Here is a 21790-nt window from a genome sequence, read left to right as displayed (position 1 = left end):
TCTAACTGTATTTTGAACTAAATAAATTCAAAGTGTATTGTGTCATGAAATACTCATAAAAAGTCATAGTATGTAGTAGCATAGTATGCCATAACAAATGTCATGAAAAAGGGATAGTAAAGTATACCATAAAAGGTCATAGTGTTGTATACCATAAAAAGTCAGAAACCTGCTTTATAATATAAAAGATATTTTTTTTTACAATATGAGACCTTTAAGACTGTTTTCAGGAATAGAGCCAAAGTGAATGAGAAAACCTGTAATAGAGAGATGAAGTGGTGGTGAAGGTGTTGGAGACAGAGATAGACAGTAGGGGGAGCTAACACCAAGGTGAGTAGACTGAGATGATGGAACCATAAAGGAAGAGGAGATTTCAGATGTGCATCATGGATGTAGAAGGTAAAGAAGGGAAGTGCATGGTGAGATGTAATCAGTCAGTCAATCAGGTGGATGTGTTGGCACAGTGTGCTTCATGTTACCAGCCTGATTTGTTTGGGTGGATGACAGAACAGGTTAAAAAAGAGGCCAGAACAGGTTCAAATGATCAATACAACCCACATTGTGAGTTCTGAAACGGACAGTAATTGTGGGAAATGGGACCTGAGATAAAAACAGACTTTACAGAGAACTTTTAAAGTTGTTTAAATCAGATTTGGTAAACTGGGACTCTTGGAGAGCTGTGCTATTTGCGCCCACGTGGAGTATTACTCTCATAATGGAGGACGGAAATGACCTGGAGATTATTTAGGATGTCAGGCACCTGGGAAACAGTGATAATGACTGCAAAGAAACGCACAGTCCTGGTGATGAAATCCTCCATATCCTCCACGGTGTGCGCAGAGTTCACCTGCCGAGGATGGAGCACCACAGCAGCGCAGCCAGCAGCTAGAGGGTGAGTCTTAAAAAATGTCACATAAAGACATATGTCAAAATTTCATGAAAAAAAAAACTCATAGTATAATATGTCTAATTATTTCATGAAAATAAGTCCTAGTATAGTATGTCGAAAAAAATCAATTAAAAAAAACTTATACTATAGTATGTAGAAAAATGTCATGAAAAAAAACTCATAATATAATATGTAATTATTTCATGAAAAAAAGTCATAGTGTAATATGTCTAATTATTTCATGAAAATAAGTCCTAGTATAGTATGTCAATGAAATATATGAAAAAAGTCATATTATAGTATGTTGAAAAATTTCATGAAAAAAATTCAAAATATAGTATGTCGAAAAATTTCATGAAAAAAATTCAAAATATAGTATGTCGAAAAATTTCATGAAAAAAGTCAAAATATATTATGTCGAAGAATTTCATGAAAAAAAGTCAAAATATAGTATGTTGAAAAATTTCGTGAAAAAAAGTCAAAATATAGTATGTTGAAAAATGTCATGAAAAAAGTCAAAATATAGTATGTTGAAAAATGTCATGAAAAAAAAGTCAAAATATAGTATGTCGAAAAATTTCATGAAAAAGTCAAAATATAGTATGTCGAAAAATTTCATGAAAAAAAGTCAAAATATAGAATGTCGAAAAATTTCATGAAAAAGTAAAAATATAGTATGTTGAAAAATGTCATGAAAAAAAGTCAAAATATAGTATGTTGAAAAATATCATGAAAAAAAGTCAAAATATAGTATGTCGAAAAATTTCATGAAAAAAATTCAAAATATAGTATGTCGAAAAATTTCATGAAAAAAACTCAAAATATAGTATGTCGAAGAATTTCATGAAAAAAAGTCAAAATATAGAATGTCGAAAAATTTCATGAAAAAAAGTCAAAATATAGTATGTCGAAAAATTTCATGAAAAAAAGTCAAAATATAGTATGTCGAAGAATTTCATGAAAAAAAGTTAAAATATAGAATGTCGAAAAATTTCATGAAAAAAAGTCAAAATATAGTATGTCGAAAAATTTCATGAAAAAAAGTCAAAATATAGTATGTCGAAGAATTTCATGAAAAAAAGTCAAAATATAGAATGTCGAAGAATTTCATGAAAAAAAGTCAAAATATAGTATGTCGAAAAATTTCATGAAAAAAAGTCAAAATATAGTATGTCAAAAAATTTCATGAAAAAAGTCAAAATATAGAATGTTGAAAAATTTCAAGAAAAAAGTCAAAATATATTAAGTCGAAAAATTTGATGAAAAAAGTCAAAATATAGTATGTGTCAAAATTTCATGAAAAAAAGTCAAAATATAGTATGTCGAAGAATTTCATGAAAAAAAGTCAAAATATAGTATGTCGAAGAATTTCATGAAAAAAAGTCAAAATATAGAATGTCGAAAAATTTCATGAAAAAAAGTCAAAATATAGTATGTCGAAGAATTTCATGAAAAAAATTCAAAATATAGTATGTCGAAAAATTTCATGAAAAGTCAAAATATAGTATGTCAAAAAATTTCATGAAAAAAGTCAAAATATAGAATGTTGAAAAATTTCAAGAAAAAAGTCAAAATATATTAAGTCGAAAAATTTGATGAAAAAAGTCAAAATATAGTATGTGTCAAAATTTCATGAAAAAAAGTCAAAATATAGTATGTCGAAGAATTTCATGAAAAAAAGTCAAAATATAGTATGTCGAAGAATTTCATGAAAAAAAGTCAAAATATAGAATGTCGAAAAATTTCATGAAAAAAAGTCAAAATATAGTATGTCGAAGAATTTCATGAAAAAAAGTCAAAATATAGAATGTCGAAAAATTTCATGAAAAAAAGTCAAAATATAGAATGTCGAAAAATTTCATGAAAAAAAGTCAAAATATAGTATGTCGAAAAATTTCATGAAAAAGTCAAAATAGTTTTTTTTAAAAAAATGTCATGAAAAAAGTCAAAATATATTATGTCAAAAAATTTCATGAAAAAAGTCAAAATATAGTATGTTGAAAAATTTCATGAAAAAAGTCAAAATATAGAATGTCGAAAAATTTCATGAAAAAAAGTCAAAATATAGTATGTCGAAGAATTTCATGAAAAAAAGTCAAAATATAGAATGTCGAAAAATTTCATGAAAAAAAGTCAAAATATAGTATGTCGAAAAATTTCATGAAAAAAAGTCAAAATAGTTTTTTTTAAAAAAATGTCATGAAAAAAGTCAAAATATATTATGTCAAAAAATTTCATGAAAAAAGTCAAAATATAGTATGTTGAAAAATTTCATGAAAAAAGTCAAAATATATTAAGTCGAAAAATTTCATGAAAAAAAGTCAAAATATAGTATGTCGAAGAATTTCATGAAAAAAAGTCAAAATATAGAATGTCGAAAAATTTCATGAAAAAAAGTCAAAATATAGTATGTCGAAAAATTTCGTGAAAAAAAGTCAGAATATATGTCAAAATTTCGTCAAAAAAAGTCAAAATATAGTATCTCGAAGAATTTCATGAAAAAAGTCAAAATATAGTATATTGAAAAATTTCATGAAAAAAGTCAAAATATATTAAGTCGAAAAATTTCATGAAAAAAAGTCAAAATATAGTGTCAAAAAATTTCATGAAAAAAAGTCAAAATATAGAATTTCGAAAAATTTCATGAAAAAAAGTCAAAATATAGTATGTCGAAGAATTTCATGAAAAAAACTCAAAATATAGTAGGTCGAAGAATTTCATGAAAAAAAGTCAAAATATAGAATGTCGAAAAATTTCATGAAAAAAAGTCAAAATATAGTATGTCGAAGAATTTCATGAAAAAAAGTCAAAATATAGAATGTCGAAGAATTTCATGAAAAAAAGTCAAAATATAGTATGTCGAAAAATTTCATGAAAAAAAGTCAAAATATATTAAGTCGAAAAATTTGATGAAAAAAGTCAAAATATAGAATGTCGAAAAATTTCATGAAAAAAAGTCAAAATATAGTATGTTGAAGAATTTCATGAAAAAAAGTCAAAATATAGAATGTCGAAAAATTTCGTGAAAAAAAGTCAAAATATAGTATGTTGAAAAATGTCATGAAAAAAGTCAAAATATAGTATGTTGAAAAATGTCATGAAAAAAAGTCAAAATATAGTATGTCGAAAAATTTCATGAAAAAGTCAAAATATAGTATGTCGAAAAATTTAATGAAAAAAAGTCAAAATATAGAATGTCGAAAAATTTCATGAAAAAAAGTCAAAATATAGTATGTCGAAGAATTTCATGAAAAAAAGTCAAAATATAGAATGTCGAAAAATTTCATGAAAAAGTAAAAATATAGTATGTTGAAAAATGTCATGAAAAAAAGTCAAAATATAGTATGTTGAAAAATGTCATGAAAAAAAGTCAAAATATAGTATGTCAAAAAATTTCATGAAAAAAGTCAAAATATAGAATGTTGAAAAATGTCATGAAAAAAAGTCAAAATATAGTATGTCGAAGAATTTCATGAAAAAAAGTCAAAATATAGAATGTCGAAGAATTTCATGAAAAAAAGTCAAAATATAGTATGTCGAAAAATTTCATGAAAAAAAGTCAAAATATAGTGTCAAAAAATTTCATGAAAAAAGTCAAAATATAGTATGTTGAAAAATTTCATGAAAAAAACTCAAAATATAGTAGGTCGAAGAATTTCATGAAAAAAAAGTCAAAATATAGAATGTCGAAAAATTTCATGAAAAAAAGTCAAAATATAGTATGTCGAAAAATTTCATGAAAAAAGTCAAAATATATTATGTCGAAAAATTTCATGAAAAAGTCAAAATATAGTATGTCGAAAAATTTCATGAAAAAGTCAAATTATAGTATGTCGAAAAATTTAATGAAAAAAAGTCAAAATATAGAATGTCGAAAAATTTCATGAAAAAAAGTCAAAATATAGTATGTCGAAGAATTTCATGAAAAAAAGTCAAAATATAGAATGTCGAAAAATTTCATGAAAAAGTAAAAATATAGTATGTTGAAAAATGTCATGAAAAAAAGTCAAAATATAGTATGTTGAAAAATGTCATGAAAAAAAGTCAAAATATAGTATGTCAAAAAATTTCATGAAAAAAGTCAAAATATAGAATGTTGAAAAATGTCATGAAAAAAAGTCAAAATATAGTATGTCGAAGAATTTCATGAAAAAAAGTCAAAATATAGAATGTCGAAGAATTTCATGAAAAAAAGTCAAAATATAGTATGTCGAAAAATTTCATGAAAAAAAGTCAAAATATAGTATGTCAAAAAATTTCATGAAAAAAGTCAAAATATAGTATGTTGAAAAATGTCATGAAAAAAAGTCAAAATATAGTATGTCGAAAAATTTCATGAAAAAGTCAAAATATAGTATGTCGAAAAATTTAATGAAAAAAAGTCAAAATATAGAATGTCGAAGAATTTCATGAAAAAAAGTCAAAATATAGAATGTCGAAAAATTTCATGAAAAAAGTCAAAATATATTAAGTCGAAAAATTTGATGAAAAAAGTCAAAATATAGTATGTGTCAAAATTTAATGAAAAAAAGTCAAAATATAGAATGTTGAAAAATTTCAAGAAAAAAGTCAAAATATATTAAGTCGAAAAATTTGATGAAAAAAGTCAAAATATAGTATGTCGAAGAATTTCATGAAAAAAAGTCAAAATATAGTATGTCGAAGAATTTCATGAAAAAAAGTCAAAATATAGAATGTCTAAAAATTTCATGAAAAAAAGTCAAAATATAGTATGTCGAAGAATTTCATGAAAAAAAGTCAAAATATAGAATGTCGAAAAATTTCATGAAAAAAAGTCAAAATATAGTATGTCGAAGAATTTCATGAAAAAAAGTCAAAATATAGAATGTCGAAAAATTTCATGAAAAAAAGTCAAAATATAGTATGTCGAAAAATTTCATGAAAAAAAGTCAAAATAGTCTTTTTTAAAAAAATGTCATGAAAAAAGTCAAAATATATTATGTCAAAAAATTTCATGAAAAAAGTCAAAATATAGTATGTTGAAAAATTTCATGAAAAAAGTCAAAATATATTAAGTCGAAAAATTTCATGAAAAAAAGTCAAAATATAGTATGTCGAAGAATTTCATGAAAAAAAGTCAGAATATATGTCAAAATTTCGTCAAAAAAAGTCAAAATATAGTATCTCGAAGAATTTCATGAAAAAAGTCAAAATATAGTATATTGAAATATTTCATGAAAAAAAGTCAAAATATAGTATGTCAAAAAATTTCATGAAAAAAGTCAAAATATAGTGTCAAAAAATTTCATGAAAAAAACTCAAAATATAGTAGGTCGAAGAATTTCATGAAAAAAAGTCAAAATATAGAATGTCGAAAAATTTCATGAAAAAAAGTCAAAATATAGTATGTCGAAAAATTTCATGAAAAAAGTCAAAATATATTATGTCGAAAAATTTCGTGAAAAAAAGTCAGAATATATTTTAAAATTTTCGTCAAAAAAAGTCAAAATATAGTATCTCGAAGAATTTCATGAAAAAAAGTCAAAATATAGAATGTCGAAGAATTTCATGAAAAAAAGTCAAAATATAGTATGTCGAAAAATTTCATGAAAAAATGTCAAAATATAGTATGTCAAAAAATTTCATGAAAAAAGTCAAAATATAGAATGTTGAAAAATTTCAAGAAAAAAGTCAAAATATATTAAGTCGAAAAATTTGATGAAAAAAGTCAAAATATAGTATGTGTCAAAATTTCATGAAAAAAAGTCAAAATATAGTATGTCGAAGAATTTCATGAAAAAAAGTCAAAATATAGTATGTCGAAAAATTTCATGAAAAAAAGTCAAAATATAGTATGTCAAAAAATTTCATGAAAAAAGTCAAAATATAGGATGTTGAAAAATTTCAAGAAAAAAGTCAAAATATATTAAGTCGAAAAATTTGATGAAAAAAGTCAAAATATAGTATGTCGAAGAATTTCATGAAAAAAAGTCAAAATATAGTATGTCGAAGAATTTCATGAAAAAAAGTCAAAATATAGTATGTCGAAGAATTTCATGAAAAAAAGTCAAAATATAGAATGTCTAAAAATTTCATGAAAAAAAGTCAAAATATAGTATGTCGAAAAATTTCATGAAAAAAAGTCAAAATAGTCTTTTTTAAAAAAATGTCATGAAAAAAGTCAAAATATATTATGTCAAAAAATTTCATGAAAAAAGTCAAAATATAGTATGTTTAAAAATTTCATGAAAAAAGTCAAAATATATTAAGTCGAAAAATTTCATGAAAAAAAGTCAAAATATAGTATGTCGAAGAATTTCATGAAATAAAGTCAAAATATAGAATGTCGAAAAATTTCATGAAAAAAAGTCAAAATATAGTATGTCGAAAAATTTCGTGAAAAAAAGTCAGAATATTTGTCAAAATTTCGTCAAAAAAAGTCAAAATATAGTATCTCGAAGAATTTCATGAAAAAAGTCAAAATATAGTATATTGAAAAATTTCATGAAAAAAAGTCAAAATATAGTATGTCGAAGAATTTCATGAAAAAAAGTCAAAATATAGTATGTCGAAAAATTTCATGAAAAAAAGTCAAAATATAGAATTTCGAAAAATTTCATGAAAAAAAGTCAAAATATAGTATGTCAAAATTTCATGAAAAAAAGTCAAAATATAGAATGTTGAAAAATTTCATGAAAAAAGTCAAAATATATTATGTCGAAAAATTTCGTGAAAAAAAGTCAGAATATATGTCAAAATTTCGTCAAAAAAAGTCAAAATATAGTATCTCGAAGAATTTCATGAAAAAAGTCAAAATATAGTATATTGAAATATTTCATGAAAAAAAGTCAAAATATAGTGTCAAAAAATTTCATGAAAAAATGTCAAAATATAGTATGTTGAAAAATTTCATGAAAAAAGTCAAAATATATTAAGTTGAAAAATTTCATGAAAAAAACTCAAAATATAGTATGTCGAAGAATTTCATGAAAAAAGTAAAAAATATAGTATGTCGAAAAATTTCATGAAAAAAGTCAAAATATAGTATGTCGAAAAATTTCATGAAAAAAAAGTAAAAATATAGTATGTCGAAAAATTTCATGAAAAAGTAAAAATATAGTATGTCGAAGAATTTCATGAAAAAAAGTCAAAATATAGAATGTCGAAAAATTTCATGAAAAAGTCAAAATAGTTTTTTTTAAAAAAGTCATGAAAAAAGTCAAAATATATTATGTCGAAAAATTTCATGAAAAAAGTCAAAATATAGTATGTCAAAAAATTTCATGAAAAAAAAGTAAAAATATAGTATGTCGAAAAATTTCATGAAAAAGTAAAAATATAGTATGTCGAATAATTTCATGAAAAAAAGTCAAAATATAGAATGTCGAAAAATTTCATGAAAAAAAGTCAAAAGTTTTTTTTAAAAATGTCATGAAAAAAGTCAAAATATATTATGTCGAAAAATTTCATGAAAAAAGTCAAAATATATTAAGTCGAAAAATTTCATGAAAAAAAGTCAAAATATAATGTCGAAAAATTTCATGAAAAAAAAGTCAAAATATAGTATGTCAAAAAATTTCATGAAAAAGTCAAAATATAGTGTCGAAAAATTTCAAGAAAAAATCTAAATATAGTATGTCAAAAAATTTCATGAAAAAAGTCAAAATATAGTATGTTGAAAAATTTCATGAAAAAGTCAAAATATAGTATATCGAAATATTTCATGAAAAAAAGTCAAAATATAGTATATCGAAAAATTTCATGAAAAAAATTCAAAAATATAGTATGTCGAAAAATTTCATGAAAAAGTCAAAATATAGTATATCGAAATATTTCATGAAAAAAAGTCAAAATATAGTATATCGAAAAATTTCATGAAAAAAAGTCAAAATATAGTATGTTGAAAAATTTCATGAAAAAAAGTCAAAATATAGAATGTGGAAAAAATTCTTGGTGTCGAAAAATTTAAAAAAATCCTTAATATAGTTCGTCGAAAAATTTCATGGAAAAAAGTCCTTGTATAGTATGTTGAAAAAAAGTCTGTATTATGTCCAAAAAACGGTGGAAGAAAGGCAAAAGAAATAGTAAACTGAATATTTTTGTGTCGGACAAAACAAGACGTCATCTCGTGCTTTGGTAAACTGTGGTGGCAGATTAACTGATAATGAAAATACTTTTTAGTAGCAACCCAAAACTAAAACACCAGCCCAGTAGTGTGTTACGACATTAATAACAATCCAACACGGTTGGTGTGCATGTAAAACATATTTTGTTCTTTACATTCTTTATTTATCACCCTCTTCCCTGTACCAACCTCCCTTGTGTACACAAAAATAAAATTCTCTCACGACGAAAACACAAAACCAGTGCAGAATGCCAGTGGTCACCATGAAGTCCATAACTACATTCAGAGATCCTTTCCTAAACACAAAGAAAAAGTACAGCGGGTTACAAAATCATCATGATCTCTGATGGAGAGCAGTTCTCTCCACCGTCAGTCCAGCTTTTCTTTTTTTTTTTTTTTAAATCAGTACATAGGCACAAAAAACGTAACACATGACCGTCGGCTGTAGTGCTTCTCAAAGACAGAAAATAAGAGCATTACTTTGAAGGAACTGGGTTTCAAGCCTCTCCCAGATCCTCTTAAGTGGTTAGGCGCCTAAAAGCAAGGCTGATAGTGTAGTAACGTCACAAAAACTAATTTCACCGTCTTGTGATCGTTATTTTCTAAACGTGGGTTATTGTAAATAAAAAGTCAAAACCCACCTATTTAGTGCTTTGGTTGAGAGACGAGCATGAATGGTGATGAAAGAAGTTTCTATTCAGTCCCGTGAATTAGTGTTTGTAGGTATTTTGGGTAACAGAAGCGCATACAACATATTAACAGAGGGCATCAACAGAGGACACTGACAAGGGCCTGCCCAAAAAAAAATAAAATCAGCTGACAGGGAAGAGAAAATATTTACATCAACTGTATACAACTTAATTTATAAATACATTTTAAGTATAAATTAGAAAAATAAAACAACAAAAACCTACTGTAGTTCAATCTGCTACTACTACTCTCATTTTAAAAAATGCCAGTCTGATTATTAACCCTCTTTATATTTGGTGAAAGATAACAAAAATAAAAATCAAAAAGGCACAGCAATGAATAATTAGAGCAATTTATCCCTGCAAATTTCTATGAGTCACAACACTAAATCCCCATTGCAACAGACATTAAAATATAAATTAAGACGATTTTTTTCTTACCAATAAATGTAATTTCAACAAAAAAGAATCCCACACTCAAACAGCATCTACACTAGCATCACCAGTTACAATTTTCTTAAATAAATTAAGGCTTTAAGGGGAGTTTGCGATAAGTCGTCAAAGAGAGCACCCTGATTTTGTTCTGTTCCTCAGGCAGCAAACGTCGTACGGTTTACTTTTCACACATTAAAAGCAACATCACTTATTTGTTTTTTTGCCGAGAGTTGGAGGAGCAGATTGATACCGCTCTCACGTCTGTATGGTGAATATGAAGTTAGTTTAGCATAAAGACTAGAAGCAAACAACTGTGTTTAAGAATCACTTCTGTCCTCCAGTTTATCTTGAATGAATTTATAAACGTCACTATTTTTGTGGACTTAATTTAGCGTATTCTGTATGTTCTCTTTGTCTCAGATGTCGAGCAAACATCGAATTTCTGGCTCAACTAACCCCACCAACAGAACAGTCCTTCGATGATGGTTATCAACTTGGTAAGTCAACCCAGGTTTCTCAATCTGGTTATAAGTGCTTTCACATGAAAGAGGTGGTGTTTGCAGCATATGGCCAATCACAAACATGGATAAGTCTACTGTCAGTACCTGTTTTTTTTTTGTCATATTTTTCAGCATAAGTTACCATGGCGGTCTACCCCGGTAAGAAGTGAACCACCGTCATAGGACTGAAAACCCTGAAGTTGCCGAGCTAACCCCAAATCCTGCTTCGTAGTTACAAGCCTCGGTTCTGTTCTCTCCCACTCAAATTAACTTGTCATTTACCTGTGTCCATCTCAACAAATGCCCGCGCTGGCAGCCGACATTTTGGTTCGCTTGGAAACGGTCCTAGACCGCTTGCGAGAGATTGTTTTAATTACTGCGTTCACAACCGCCCAAACGAACCACATGTTGGCTTGTGGAAGTGCTCAAAAGCTTGCTGCAGCTTAATACATTAGTGCTATCGATCTCACTCAGCAAGAAAGTAAACAAGCATGTTTACCCGAAGTGCCTAACTATTCCTTTAATTTGTAGTGTGAACTTTAGTTTTGATAAAAGTCTGTTAATGTGCTGCAGAGTGTTCTGGATGCTCCTAGAAACATACTTTCCTATGTTCAAGGATTTAAACGCAGTACCGTTGCATTCCCCGTCTCTCACACACAAACTCGTTATGTACACGCAGCTCAGCTGGGCTCAGATGCTACACGTAGACCAGGTCTCGGCCCGGAGTCGCTGAGCTACCAGCTGCGTCCTGCACCGGGGCCTCGGAGTCCGCCTCGTCCCCGTTATAACCCTCGTACTCGATGGGTTTGGGGCAGCTGTACGGGTGGCCGTTGTCGTCGAAGAAGCGGCGGAAAGTGAACTCGTAGAAGGCGTGCTCGGGGTGTTTGCCATTGCGGAACCAGCCGTTGAGGGTGTCGTTCAGGTTGTCCTCGCCGTCGCTGTCACTGCTCCACATTTTATCCGGGTCCACGGGGTCGAAGTTGGAGGTGTCTGTGGAGTGAGCGATCGTGGGGACGTACGGCGCCACCTGCTGCCGCAGGTCGCTGGAGAAGTCGATGGTCCTGAAGAAAGGGTGAGCTTTGATTTCGTCCGTGCCGTTCTTGCCGAGGCGGTCCTCGGGGCTGCGGCACAATTTAACGATGAGATCTGATGCCTCGGCGCTGAGCTTGGCTGGCGGGGGAATGTGCAGCATGCTCTTCCAGTTTATCACCTGGTGTTTTAACAGTAGAGACAACAATAAGAAACAATGATGTCTGTACATGCGTTACATTTCACTGCAGGTGCTTCACATACCTTCATCTGTGTCTCCAGGGGTGTGGTCGCTAAGAAGGGAGGCTGTCCGACAACCATTTCATACAAGATGACACCGACGCTCCACCAATCACAGAGCTGGGTGTATCCTGGAGGAGATTAAAGACATTTTTACATCAAGCACACTGCAACAACATCTCTCTCTTATTAAATTAACAAATTCTGGAAAGAGAAAAATAATAAAATAAATTCCACAGTACAGCCTCTAGCTGTGGTCCACTGTACCTGTTCGGAGCAGCACTTCCGGTGCTATGTAGTTTGGCGTCCCCACCAGTGAGTGTGCCAAACAGCGCTGGTGCTGCCGGGCCTTTCTCCTCTCCAGAGGCTTCAGACGGTCTGTACAGCGGCAGTTGGTCGGGTCTTCCCATTCCTTACTGAAGTCCATGCTGTCCTGCCTCACATGGTCACCTGGAAAGAGACAAACAGGACAACGCTCGTTACTTTGCTCAGCTGTGTCAGACACTTGAAAGAAAATAGCGGGTTTACATTTAAATCATTTTGTATGGTTGACGAGGTATCTGTTACTAAAGCAGCATCTACACTAGCATCACCAGTTATAATTTCTTAAATAAATTAAGGCTTTAAGGGGAGTTTTGCAAACATTGTACAGTTTACTTTTCGAATTATACGAATTATATTGATCAGCTGTGTTATTTTTAGGACATCTGAATGTGTACATTTAAACATGGTCCTTGCATTTTCATGATTTACTGGTGTACAGTTTGGATTTTAGAAAGCCAGTTGAATAACACTTTATAATAACTAGCATTAATAAAATTGATAGTTAATTAAACTTAAATTATTTTATTGTTAACAATGAAATGATGATTTCTTAGTCAACTAAGATTTCTTTTGTTGATTAGTCATTTTTTTCATGCTGAATGACTTATTTCCAAGAAACTTATGAGCACATCTCTGGTAAACAAGATGTAAAGTGGTGCTTTACCATTTATTTTTGATAGTTACTATGAAGGTTATTCTTGACAGGTTGAATGAGCTCCAAATTAGATTGCACAGAGGACAGCAATTCTGTTATAAGGAGAAACTCTGTTCATCATAAGTAGTATAAGAGTATGGCATTAAAGCTGAAAAGATTAGTTAATACAAAGAAAGTTCATCTGAAAATTTGCAAAAGACAAGTAATTTGAAGACGTCGACTTGGGCTCTGGGAAATTGTGATGTGCATTTTTTAAAACATTTTATTCAACACTTAATGAAAATAGAAAACAATTGGCAAATTAATCGATAATGTAAATAATTGTTAGTGGTAGATATGTTGTAATTATATTTTTTGACCTAATGAAAATAATGTTGTGGAAATGCTGAATTTACCACATGAGCCTTTATACTACAGGTAGACCATCATTTTAAACCTCTGGGGTCGCGTCAGTCGCCCACGATTGAAAAGTATCTCTGTAACGGATGCATGTAGCAACTTATATTAAAAAACTGTCTTTCAGCCCACCGTTCAGCCGTTACAACGAGCAGTCACTTGTTCTTATAATCCATCCAGAGGCTTGATAATGCATCAAGAAAACACTTATTTTTGGACACTTTCGAAAAAAATTATAAAAGCGATAATTCAATGTTTTATGTTCTTATTTATCTAATGCCGACTTTGGTGAATGAGATTTCTGGCAGACACATTGACTATCTCCTGTCGAATCACAAGCTGTGTTATTAGGTGATGAACTGTGCGCAAAGCACTGCGCCAATGACAAATGTTTGTTGTAGAAAATGGATAAATTGCTGAAACATTCAAATTCCATTTTACTTTTTCTTTTGGTTTCTTGGTCTTATAACTTTTTATAATATATATCACTGCAGCATACATATTTAAATAGCCCATGTTGTGCTTAAAAAAAGGTAAATTACTTGTTTGTGCCTTAATAGATTAGAGGGTGAATTTAATATTTTGAACTGATATTTAAAAAGTTCTACTCACCACTCTGGTAATACTTCGAGTCATGCGTCCAGCGGAAGCCGGTGCAAAGGCCGAAGTCAGTCAGTTTTATGTGTCCGTCTCGGTCTATGAGGATGTTGTCAGGCTTGATGTCTCGGTGGATGAAGCCCATCTTGTGGACGCTCTCCACAGCACAGGTGAGCTCCGCGATGTAGAACTGGGCCAGCTCTTCTTTGAAGATGCCGAGCCGGATGAGAAGGCTCATCATGTCCCCTCCAGGAATGTACTCCATGACAAAGTACAGGTTGTCCTTGTCTTGGAAAGAGTAGTAAAGACGCACCACCCACTCGTTGTCTGCCTCAGCCAGGATGTCCCTCTCTGCCTTGACGTGGGCCACCTGGTTTCTCAGCAGCACGTCCTTCTTGCGGAGCGTTTTCATGGCGTACAGCGCGCACGTGTCCTCTTTTCTGGCCAAGCACACCTCGCCGAAGGCTCCAATGCCGAGGGTCTTGATTCGTTTGAACATGGATTTATCCATCTTGGCTCGCTTTAGCCGGATGTAGTTAGACTCCTTCTGGTTGAGCATCATACGCATCTGCTCCTGAGCTTCTGAGGACAAACCCACCTGAGCACAGGACAGAGTCGAAAGTGATTTAATGGCCCACATAATCTCAAAATGGCTCATAAAACGTTGCATAAAAACACATGTAGTCCTGGTTAGATATAAACTGGCATCAAGGGAATCAACTGAAGACACAGATGGGAACCAGTAGCGTTGAAATGATTCCCCGAGTAACTCGATTACTAAAAATCATCGAGGCTTCGTTTAACATATCATGATACGATTCAATATATTGCAATACTGTAACCTAGGCGATATATTGTTAAATCAAATTTGAGGAAAACTGTCATAACAAAGAACACACCATTTTATGCATAAAATTAGGGTAAAACAAAGTTGACTTTTTTCATGCAATCAGAACAGTGGGATCTGCATTCGCATTTATCACAGTCCCTGTAACATCCAACATCATAGCACTACTTTGAGAGGACACATACACTGAGCGGGTGCATCTCTTCGCCAATGAAATAAAGTATTGACTGAGTTAATCTTTGCATGTAAACTATTAGTTAAAAATCTATAGTGTTTTTGAGAATCTAGACAGTATCACAAAACATAATATCAAGATACTAAATATATTCTTACACCCCTATTTACTATTGCTCGTTAATAAAGCAAAAATATTTTCTACTGGAATCGGTAGACTACTCGATTACTAAAAAAACTACTAATATAATCTATCGCTGCAGTCCTAGAAACCAGTGCAAAATGCATTTAAAATGATAGATGAGTGCAAACATACTGTATTTTCCTCATGTGTTAATCATCCACTTTAGTCCAAAACAAAAATCGAGCAGTGACATGATGAGTGAGATGGAGTGGCATGCATTTGCTTAAGCCAATGGGGCCATCATGCTGCATGTAGCACATTTATGCACATTTATAATACAAAGACCAGTCTCCAAACAGCAGCTTACTTGAATAACTGATGTGTGTGGACTATTCTGTGTCACAGGACAGCGGAAATACTTTTACCTTTTTAGATCAGCTGTTAGTGACAGCAAGGAGAGAAAAGAAGAGAAAGAGCAGCTAAGAAAAAATAGAACAGCATGAAAAAGACATCATCTCAGAGACAGATAATACAGTGATGACAAGATAGTAGGGAAGAAAGTTTGGAAAGAGTGAAAGGTATTCCTTTAAATAGCAAAAAGTGAAAGAGATTCATTTATAACTACATCAGCTCATTAAGAAAATTATGCAACTAAGGTTGTTGATATTCTCACCCTTTGCATCTCACTTTCCAGCTGCTTCCTCCTCCGGATCCTCTGCTGATGGTTCTTCAGGATATTCTCCACATGTTGCTCCATGAAGAACTTGAAGGCCTGGGGGGAGTACAGTGCGACTCGTCCGGACTCCCCTCTCGGCTCTTCGTCTCTCTTGTTGCGGCGGACAGGAACAGGCGATGTCGTGATTTGCTTCTTCTCCTTCTCTGTTGCTGCGGTGTTCTCCGCCGTCTTCTCTCGGGAGCCGTCGCCGCCGCTGCTCTCCTCTTCAGGGAGCTCCTCTCTGCCCGTGTTGAGCTTATTGGCCCCTGGATCGTAGGCTGGGGGGCAGGGTGCAGCTTGTTGTTGGAGGAGATGCTTAGGATAGGGTGGAGGGGGGCCCTGGTAGCTGGGGACTTCTGCTACAACAGGGATCTGAGGTACAGGGGCTGGGGGTTCTGGGTAAGCAGGTGCAGCTGGAGGCGGTGGAGGCTGCTGCATCCATGGAGGGTGTGTGGGAGCGACAGCAGTGTGTAACTCGGGTTTCTGGACACGCATGCTTTTGACTGGCTGCAGGACCGGAGCCTGGGTGATGGCAGTCACCGTGGTGGCAGAGGGCTGGGAGCTGGATGGGTGGGCCGGTCTGCTGTTCAGCTGGTGGTTGTTGAAGGAATTAGAGCGGACCGGCATGTTGTGCTGCCAAGAGGGGGACAGATCCTGGTTGCTGCTGTTTCCAGAGGAAGACTGGGGCTGGTTGGGGTTCAGAGGAGCCTGGGACCAGGACTGAGGAGGACCTAGGTTATACATGTCGAGGTTGTGACTGTTCCGGTTGGGAACCATCATGGACTGAGGGATGTTTCCACCGTTGACGTAAGAGGGAGAGGATGCAGGTCCTCCTGACTGCATCTGCTGGTCAGTGGGACTGTGTCGACTGCTCTGGTTAACCGGGTACGGAGGAGGAGGAGGCTGTCTGCTGCCCCCTTGCATGTAGTCTTGCTGAGGGGAGCCATTTTGATTCCAGCTGGAGGGGAAGGTGAACTTATTCCCCCCAGAGCTCTGCATTATGATGGGCTGGTGGCCCATGGGGACCGGGCTGATCCCACGCTGATTTTGAGGTGCTGACGATTGGTACCCATCAGGCCAGGCCCCCTGGGGTACCGGAGAGATGCGTGGCACAAGGTAATCCATGTTGCCAGAGTAGCGCTTGGTTGAGGGGTTGTTGTCCCAGGATGATGTAGGAGGCATGGCACCGCGGTTTGGAGGAGGTGTGACACTGCGCACCTGGGGCGGCAGTGGAGGATTGACTCTCTGGTTGTTAGCAGGGTGACCCTGTGGGAAGGCAGGAGGTGGTCCGGGGCTGTCTGACCGGTATATCATGCCATCCACCATGAGAGGACCATGTCGAGGCGCCAAAGACTCCTTAGAGCCTTTCCAGCTCGGCCTCCTCAGCACAGCCTGCTGCATATGAGAGGATCCTATAGACACAAAAAAATAGAAAAAATACAATCAAGGTTATTCACAGTTGTTATTCTGTGTAAAATATGTAAAATTCATACATATGCAAGAACACATTAAAGGTGTGCTCTCACCCCTGAGCCATGTTCCCAAGACTCAGTAATTAACTTGGTATGTACAATGTTATCAAATCCAATAGGAATGATAGCTTAAAAAATGTAAACGAGGACCAAAGCTGTAGAACATGGCTTGGCAGATACACTCTTTTCCTTTGTTTTTATATTTTTTAATAAAAGCATCAGAACAGTTGTCAAAACTTTAAAAAAACATCTGTTGATACCAACAATGGTTGCCAAAATATTGTAATGCCTGTCTTTTCTTGAATGTACCATTACTGTCAGTATGAATAAAATAAAAAACCTAATTTCCAGTAAACTTCTTCCATAACGTGATGCAGTGACTCATTTTCTTTTTGTCAGCATGTATTGTCATTTCTTTAAGCAAATGTCCCAAATCCTGCAAACAATGAACACGCCTGGATGGAAAATAAAAGAGGAAACCCAGCATTTAGTCCCAGTGGACAGTTACGTACCTGGGGCTTTCAGACCTGTCGTGTTGGGGTTGGCAACAACCATCTGTTCCCTCATTGAGTCCTGGTAGCTCACCTTACCCGTGTAGTCTATAACTGCCCCCATACTGCGACTGTTACTCTGTTTAAAGGCAAAAAAAGGGAACAATTATCATTTAGAGTTTGGGCAATGAAAGTGTGACAAAATGCAAATGAAAAGTAAATATATTTAATATAGGATTGATTAATTTGCTGAACATTTCTGCATCTCTACAGTCTTCAAAAGTATTGTAAATGGTATACAGGTGCAAATAACAATGTTTTAATTATTTATTTATCTGTACATTATGAACTTTATTACTCAATTAATCGTTTTGTTTATAAATATCAGAATCAAGGTATTTTATACAACCAACAGTGCAAGGAACCCAACGACATTCAGTTTACAATGTCATAAAACAGAGAAAATCCTCATATTGGAGAAGCTGTAACCAGAGAATGTTCAGAGGTTTTGCTTGTAAAATAAGTCAATTAGTCAAATATTTAAATAATTGCAGAACAATCAAACTAATTCATTAATTGAATAATTGTTGCAGCTCTGAAAAGAATGGTTAGGTTTTTTCCCCAACAGATTACAACTGAAAATACCACTTCATACCTGTATTGCATGGCATGCACTGTCTCAAAACAAGCTGTGACTGCCAACTGAGAAACTACTTTTGTATTGTCAGTGTCACCCGCACAAGCTCCTCATTCCACTTTGCATACTTTTCATTTTTCAAATAATTCTCCGGTAAACAAAGTGCACTGAGTGATTATTCTCTATTACAGAGTTATGCTTAGAATGAAATTCCTCCACAATCCTTCACAAAAACCTGTCTGAGTGACAAATAAAACACGAAAACATCTCATCTCACCTCCTCAAACCCAGGAAAGGGGACTTCCAGTGAATTGTGTCTGTTCACCTCTGGGCCTGAAGTACTGGGCTCATTTGCAAAAGGCATCAGGGATTTGCGGATCTCCTGTAAGGCCTTGTGGTGGTGGTTTTTGGGGTTGCTGCAGCGCCCCTGTTGCCTTAAATCCTCAGGAAGCATTTTTCCAGCTCCTCCAGTGTCCCATTTAGGTGGGTCCGAGGGTTTGGACAAGTTGCGCAGGCTGTTCCTTATTTCCTGCAGCATTTGTTGGCTGTTGCCGCTGTAGTTGCTGGTGGGGAACGTTTTGGGTCTCATCTGTCTGTATCCTTCGGGTTTCTCCCCTCTCTTCATGTAAGAGCATGTATGATGACAATGAAGGGGATGAAGAGGATGTTACTCAGTCCAGGGTAGCAGAGGTCTCTGATGTCTGACTTCACATCTGCATGCTGCTGACAGATATGTACAATGTGAGATGAGCAGGCATCCAGAAGCACATACATGTTACCTAACAGGTTGGGCAAATGGGATGTGTGGAGAGTACAAATTAACAGATACTATCAGTAAACATTAGCTTTGTGATGATTATTGTGAGGTAGACTGACAATTTTGGGAGCTCATAGCTAAAAAAAAAAGTTTGGTTTCAGTGCTTTACCATTTCACTTTAAGCTAATCTCATTGTTCAAAGTTTTAAAGTAGAGAATCATGACTCAGAAGAAAGGGTACGATATTTATTCCTTCACAAAACAAGAGCCCATCCACTTGGGCAACTACCTTTGTTTACATTTTATTTATTACATCTACCCTACCTATTTTACAAGTGCAATTACCTCTGTTTACATTACATCTATTTTTATATTTTATACCACTAGTGTAACACTTCTGTTTATATTTATTTACTACATCTACCCTACCTGTTTTATTTGCTTTATAACTGTGTGTTTTTACCTGTTATATATGTTTTATCTGCCTCGTTTAGTCTTGTCAAGTATTTGTTTAAAAGCACTGACCAGAAGTGACTGTGAATCTCATTGTATTTAATACAATAACAATAAAGCTTTCTATTCTATTCTATTCTGTGCAATATATCCTTGATGCAATATACACCTCAAGTGCAACTACCTTTGTTTACATTTTATTTATTACATCTACCCTACCTATTTTACAAGTTCAATTACCTCTGTTTACATTACATCTATTTTATATTTTATATCTCTAGTGTAACACTTCTGTTTATATTTATTTATTACATCTACCCTACCTATTTTATAAGTTCAATTACCTCTGTTTACATTACATCTATTTTATATTGTATACCTCTAGTGTAACACTTCTGTTTATATTTATTTATTACATCTACTTTACCTGTTTTATTTGCTTTATAACTGTGTGTGTGTGTTTAACCTGTTATATGTTTTATCTATAAACAAAAATAAACATGATATAAACAGATAGTGCAAATATTGCGTTGTAAGCTTAAAGTAGTTTGTCACATACGCCAAAATATCTCCAACATTATAGAGAGACCAGTGAGCTGCAAACTAGCTGTTATCACACTTTATCTTTGCATAAAGTCAAACAACGCAGCAGCTCCTCTGAGGCCTGTTAAAGGCATCCATTTGCTGCTAGCTGCTAGGCTAATGCTAGGCTAACTTAACAACAGGTAGCTAACTGTTAGCTTAGCTTAGCCGTTAGCCGCGTCTGACAACTTACCAGTGTCTGTAGCCGCTTTCCTCGACTCTCTTCCTTATTTTGACAACAAACGATATTTCCGAGACCTTTTCACGGCGGTAAGGACGTGAGTTTAAGTTAATATGTCGTTGTTGAGCCTCGCTGGCTGATCCTGTGATCCTCTGATCCTCTGATCCGAGTGTCGAGTTGAATTCCTGGGATGTCTGAATGACAAGTCCAACAGCGACAAGTCCACGAAGAGAAACAGCAACAGACTTCCGGTGTTGTAGATTTCACAATAAAAGCGAGGAAAGTCCTGCAGAATGATAAAAAAACAAAACACATTCAACATTTTCACCATAACATAAATAAAAAATAATAATTTAAAAATGGAATACAACATAAATAAAATTAAAAATATGAATATATTCATATTTTGTATTTGATTTTTTTTAATATATATATATTAAGTTAGCAATTAATTGGAATTGATTCATTAATCAAAGGAGAACTACGCCTATTTTCAAAATTCATACATGTTATTCCTATGGTCTAAGACAGTTCAAAATTATTAGTTAACATGAACAACTGGGAACAGCACTGGAAGAAGTAGAAGCCTTTACATACCTCGGTAGTGTCATCAATAAACAGGGCGGAACGGATGCAGATGTCAGAGCCAGAATCGGCAAGGCAAGGGCTTCATTCATACAACTAAAGAACATCTGGAGCTCCAAAGAAATCAGCCGGCGGACAAAGCTCAGACTCTTCAACTCCAACATTAAACCAATACTCCTCTATGGTTCAGAGACGTGGAGGACAACAAAGACCACAACAACAAAAGTACAAACATTCATAAACAACTGCCTGAGGCGCATCTTAAACATCCACTGGCCGGATACCATCAGTAACAATGATCTTTGGCAGAGAACAGGTCAAAAACCTGTTGAAGAAGAGATCAGGAGAAGGAGATGGGGATGGATTGGCCATACACTCCGGAAACCCGGTACCAGCATCACCAGGCAGGCCCTTAGATGGAACCCACAAGGCAAAAGAAGGAGAGGCCGGCCCAAGAACACCTGGCGCAGGGACCTTGACACGGACATCACACAGAGCGGGCTGACATGGAAACAACTGGAGAGGAAAGCCCAGGACAAAAGACTGGCGGACTGTGGTCAACGGCCTATGCTCCACAAAGGAGCGAAAGGCTTTGAATGAATGAACAACTCTCCCAAATTCAAAAACTAGAGTGGTAAAACTCAAATTTGTGAAGTCATAGGGTCGGTACCAACCAGGACAAATCTCCTTTTAAGGCGCATTTTGAACACATTAAAAAATGTGGGATTAATTTGCAATTAATCGTGATTAATCATGGAAAATCATGCAATTAAATATTTTGATTGATTGACAGGCCTATATAACACATAATAAATCGATTTAAAAATAAATAATACCACGGTATAACAAAAAAGACACATGCAAGAAAAGCAAATCGTTTAAATACAAAATAAAGTTCCTCAGAAATCATCCAAATCTGTGTGGTATTTTCCA

At 33.7% G+C, this 21790-nt stretch overlaps 1 protein-coding gene and 1 long non-coding RNA gene across 5 annotated transcripts; one reads left to right on the top strand and one right to left on the bottom strand.

Annotated features, from left to right (window-relative positions):
- Window positions 1-303: 303 nt before the first annotated feature.
- LOC119477520 lies at window positions 304-12045 on the top strand. Its single transcript, XR_005204251.1, has 4 exons — window positions 304-892; window positions 10520-10596; window positions 10732-10758; window positions 11911-12045. It is a non-coding gene; the product is annotated as an uncharacterized LOC119477520 (long non-coding RNA).
- Window positions 9103-20501, bottom strand: lats1 (large tumor suppressor kinase 1). Of its 4 annotated transcripts, none has more exons than XM_037751619.1 (8): window positions 20285-20499; window positions 18578-19023; window positions 17685-17802; window positions 15659-17112; window positions 13856-14438; window positions 12136-12318; window positions 11893-11999; window positions 9103-11809 (listed from the first exon to the last, which is right to left on the bottom strand). In XM_037751619.1, the coding sequence occupies exons 2-8, from the start codon at window positions 18923-18925 to the stop codon at window positions 11297-11299; spliced, it is 3306 nt and encodes a 1101-aa protein (XP_037607547.1). In that variant the 5' UTR covers window positions 18926-19023; window positions 20285-20499; the 3' UTR covers window positions 9103-11296. The 4 variants fall into 4 exon arrangements, 3 of the variants coding, with proteins under 3 accessions (XP_037607547.1, XP_037607546.1, XP_037607548.1); XM_037751618.1 differs by having other exon boundaries at window positions 18578-19020; XM_037751620.1 differs by lacking the exons at window positions 9103-11809; window positions 11893-11999; window positions 12136-12318 and adding an exon at window positions 15411-15423 and having other exon boundaries at window positions 14311-14438; window positions 18578-19020; window positions 20285-20501.
- Window positions 20502-21790: the final 1289 nt, after the last annotated feature.

Source organism: Sebastes umbrosus, chromosome 18 (genome assembly GCF_015220745.1).
Source record: "Sebastes umbrosus isolate fSebUmb1 chromosome 18, fSebUmb1.pri, whole genome shotgun sequence".
Lineage (NCBI taxonomy): Eukaryota > Metazoa > Chordata > Actinopteri > Perciformes > Sebastidae > Sebastes > Sebastes umbrosus.
This window is presented reverse-complemented; position numbering and strand designations above follow the sequence as displayed.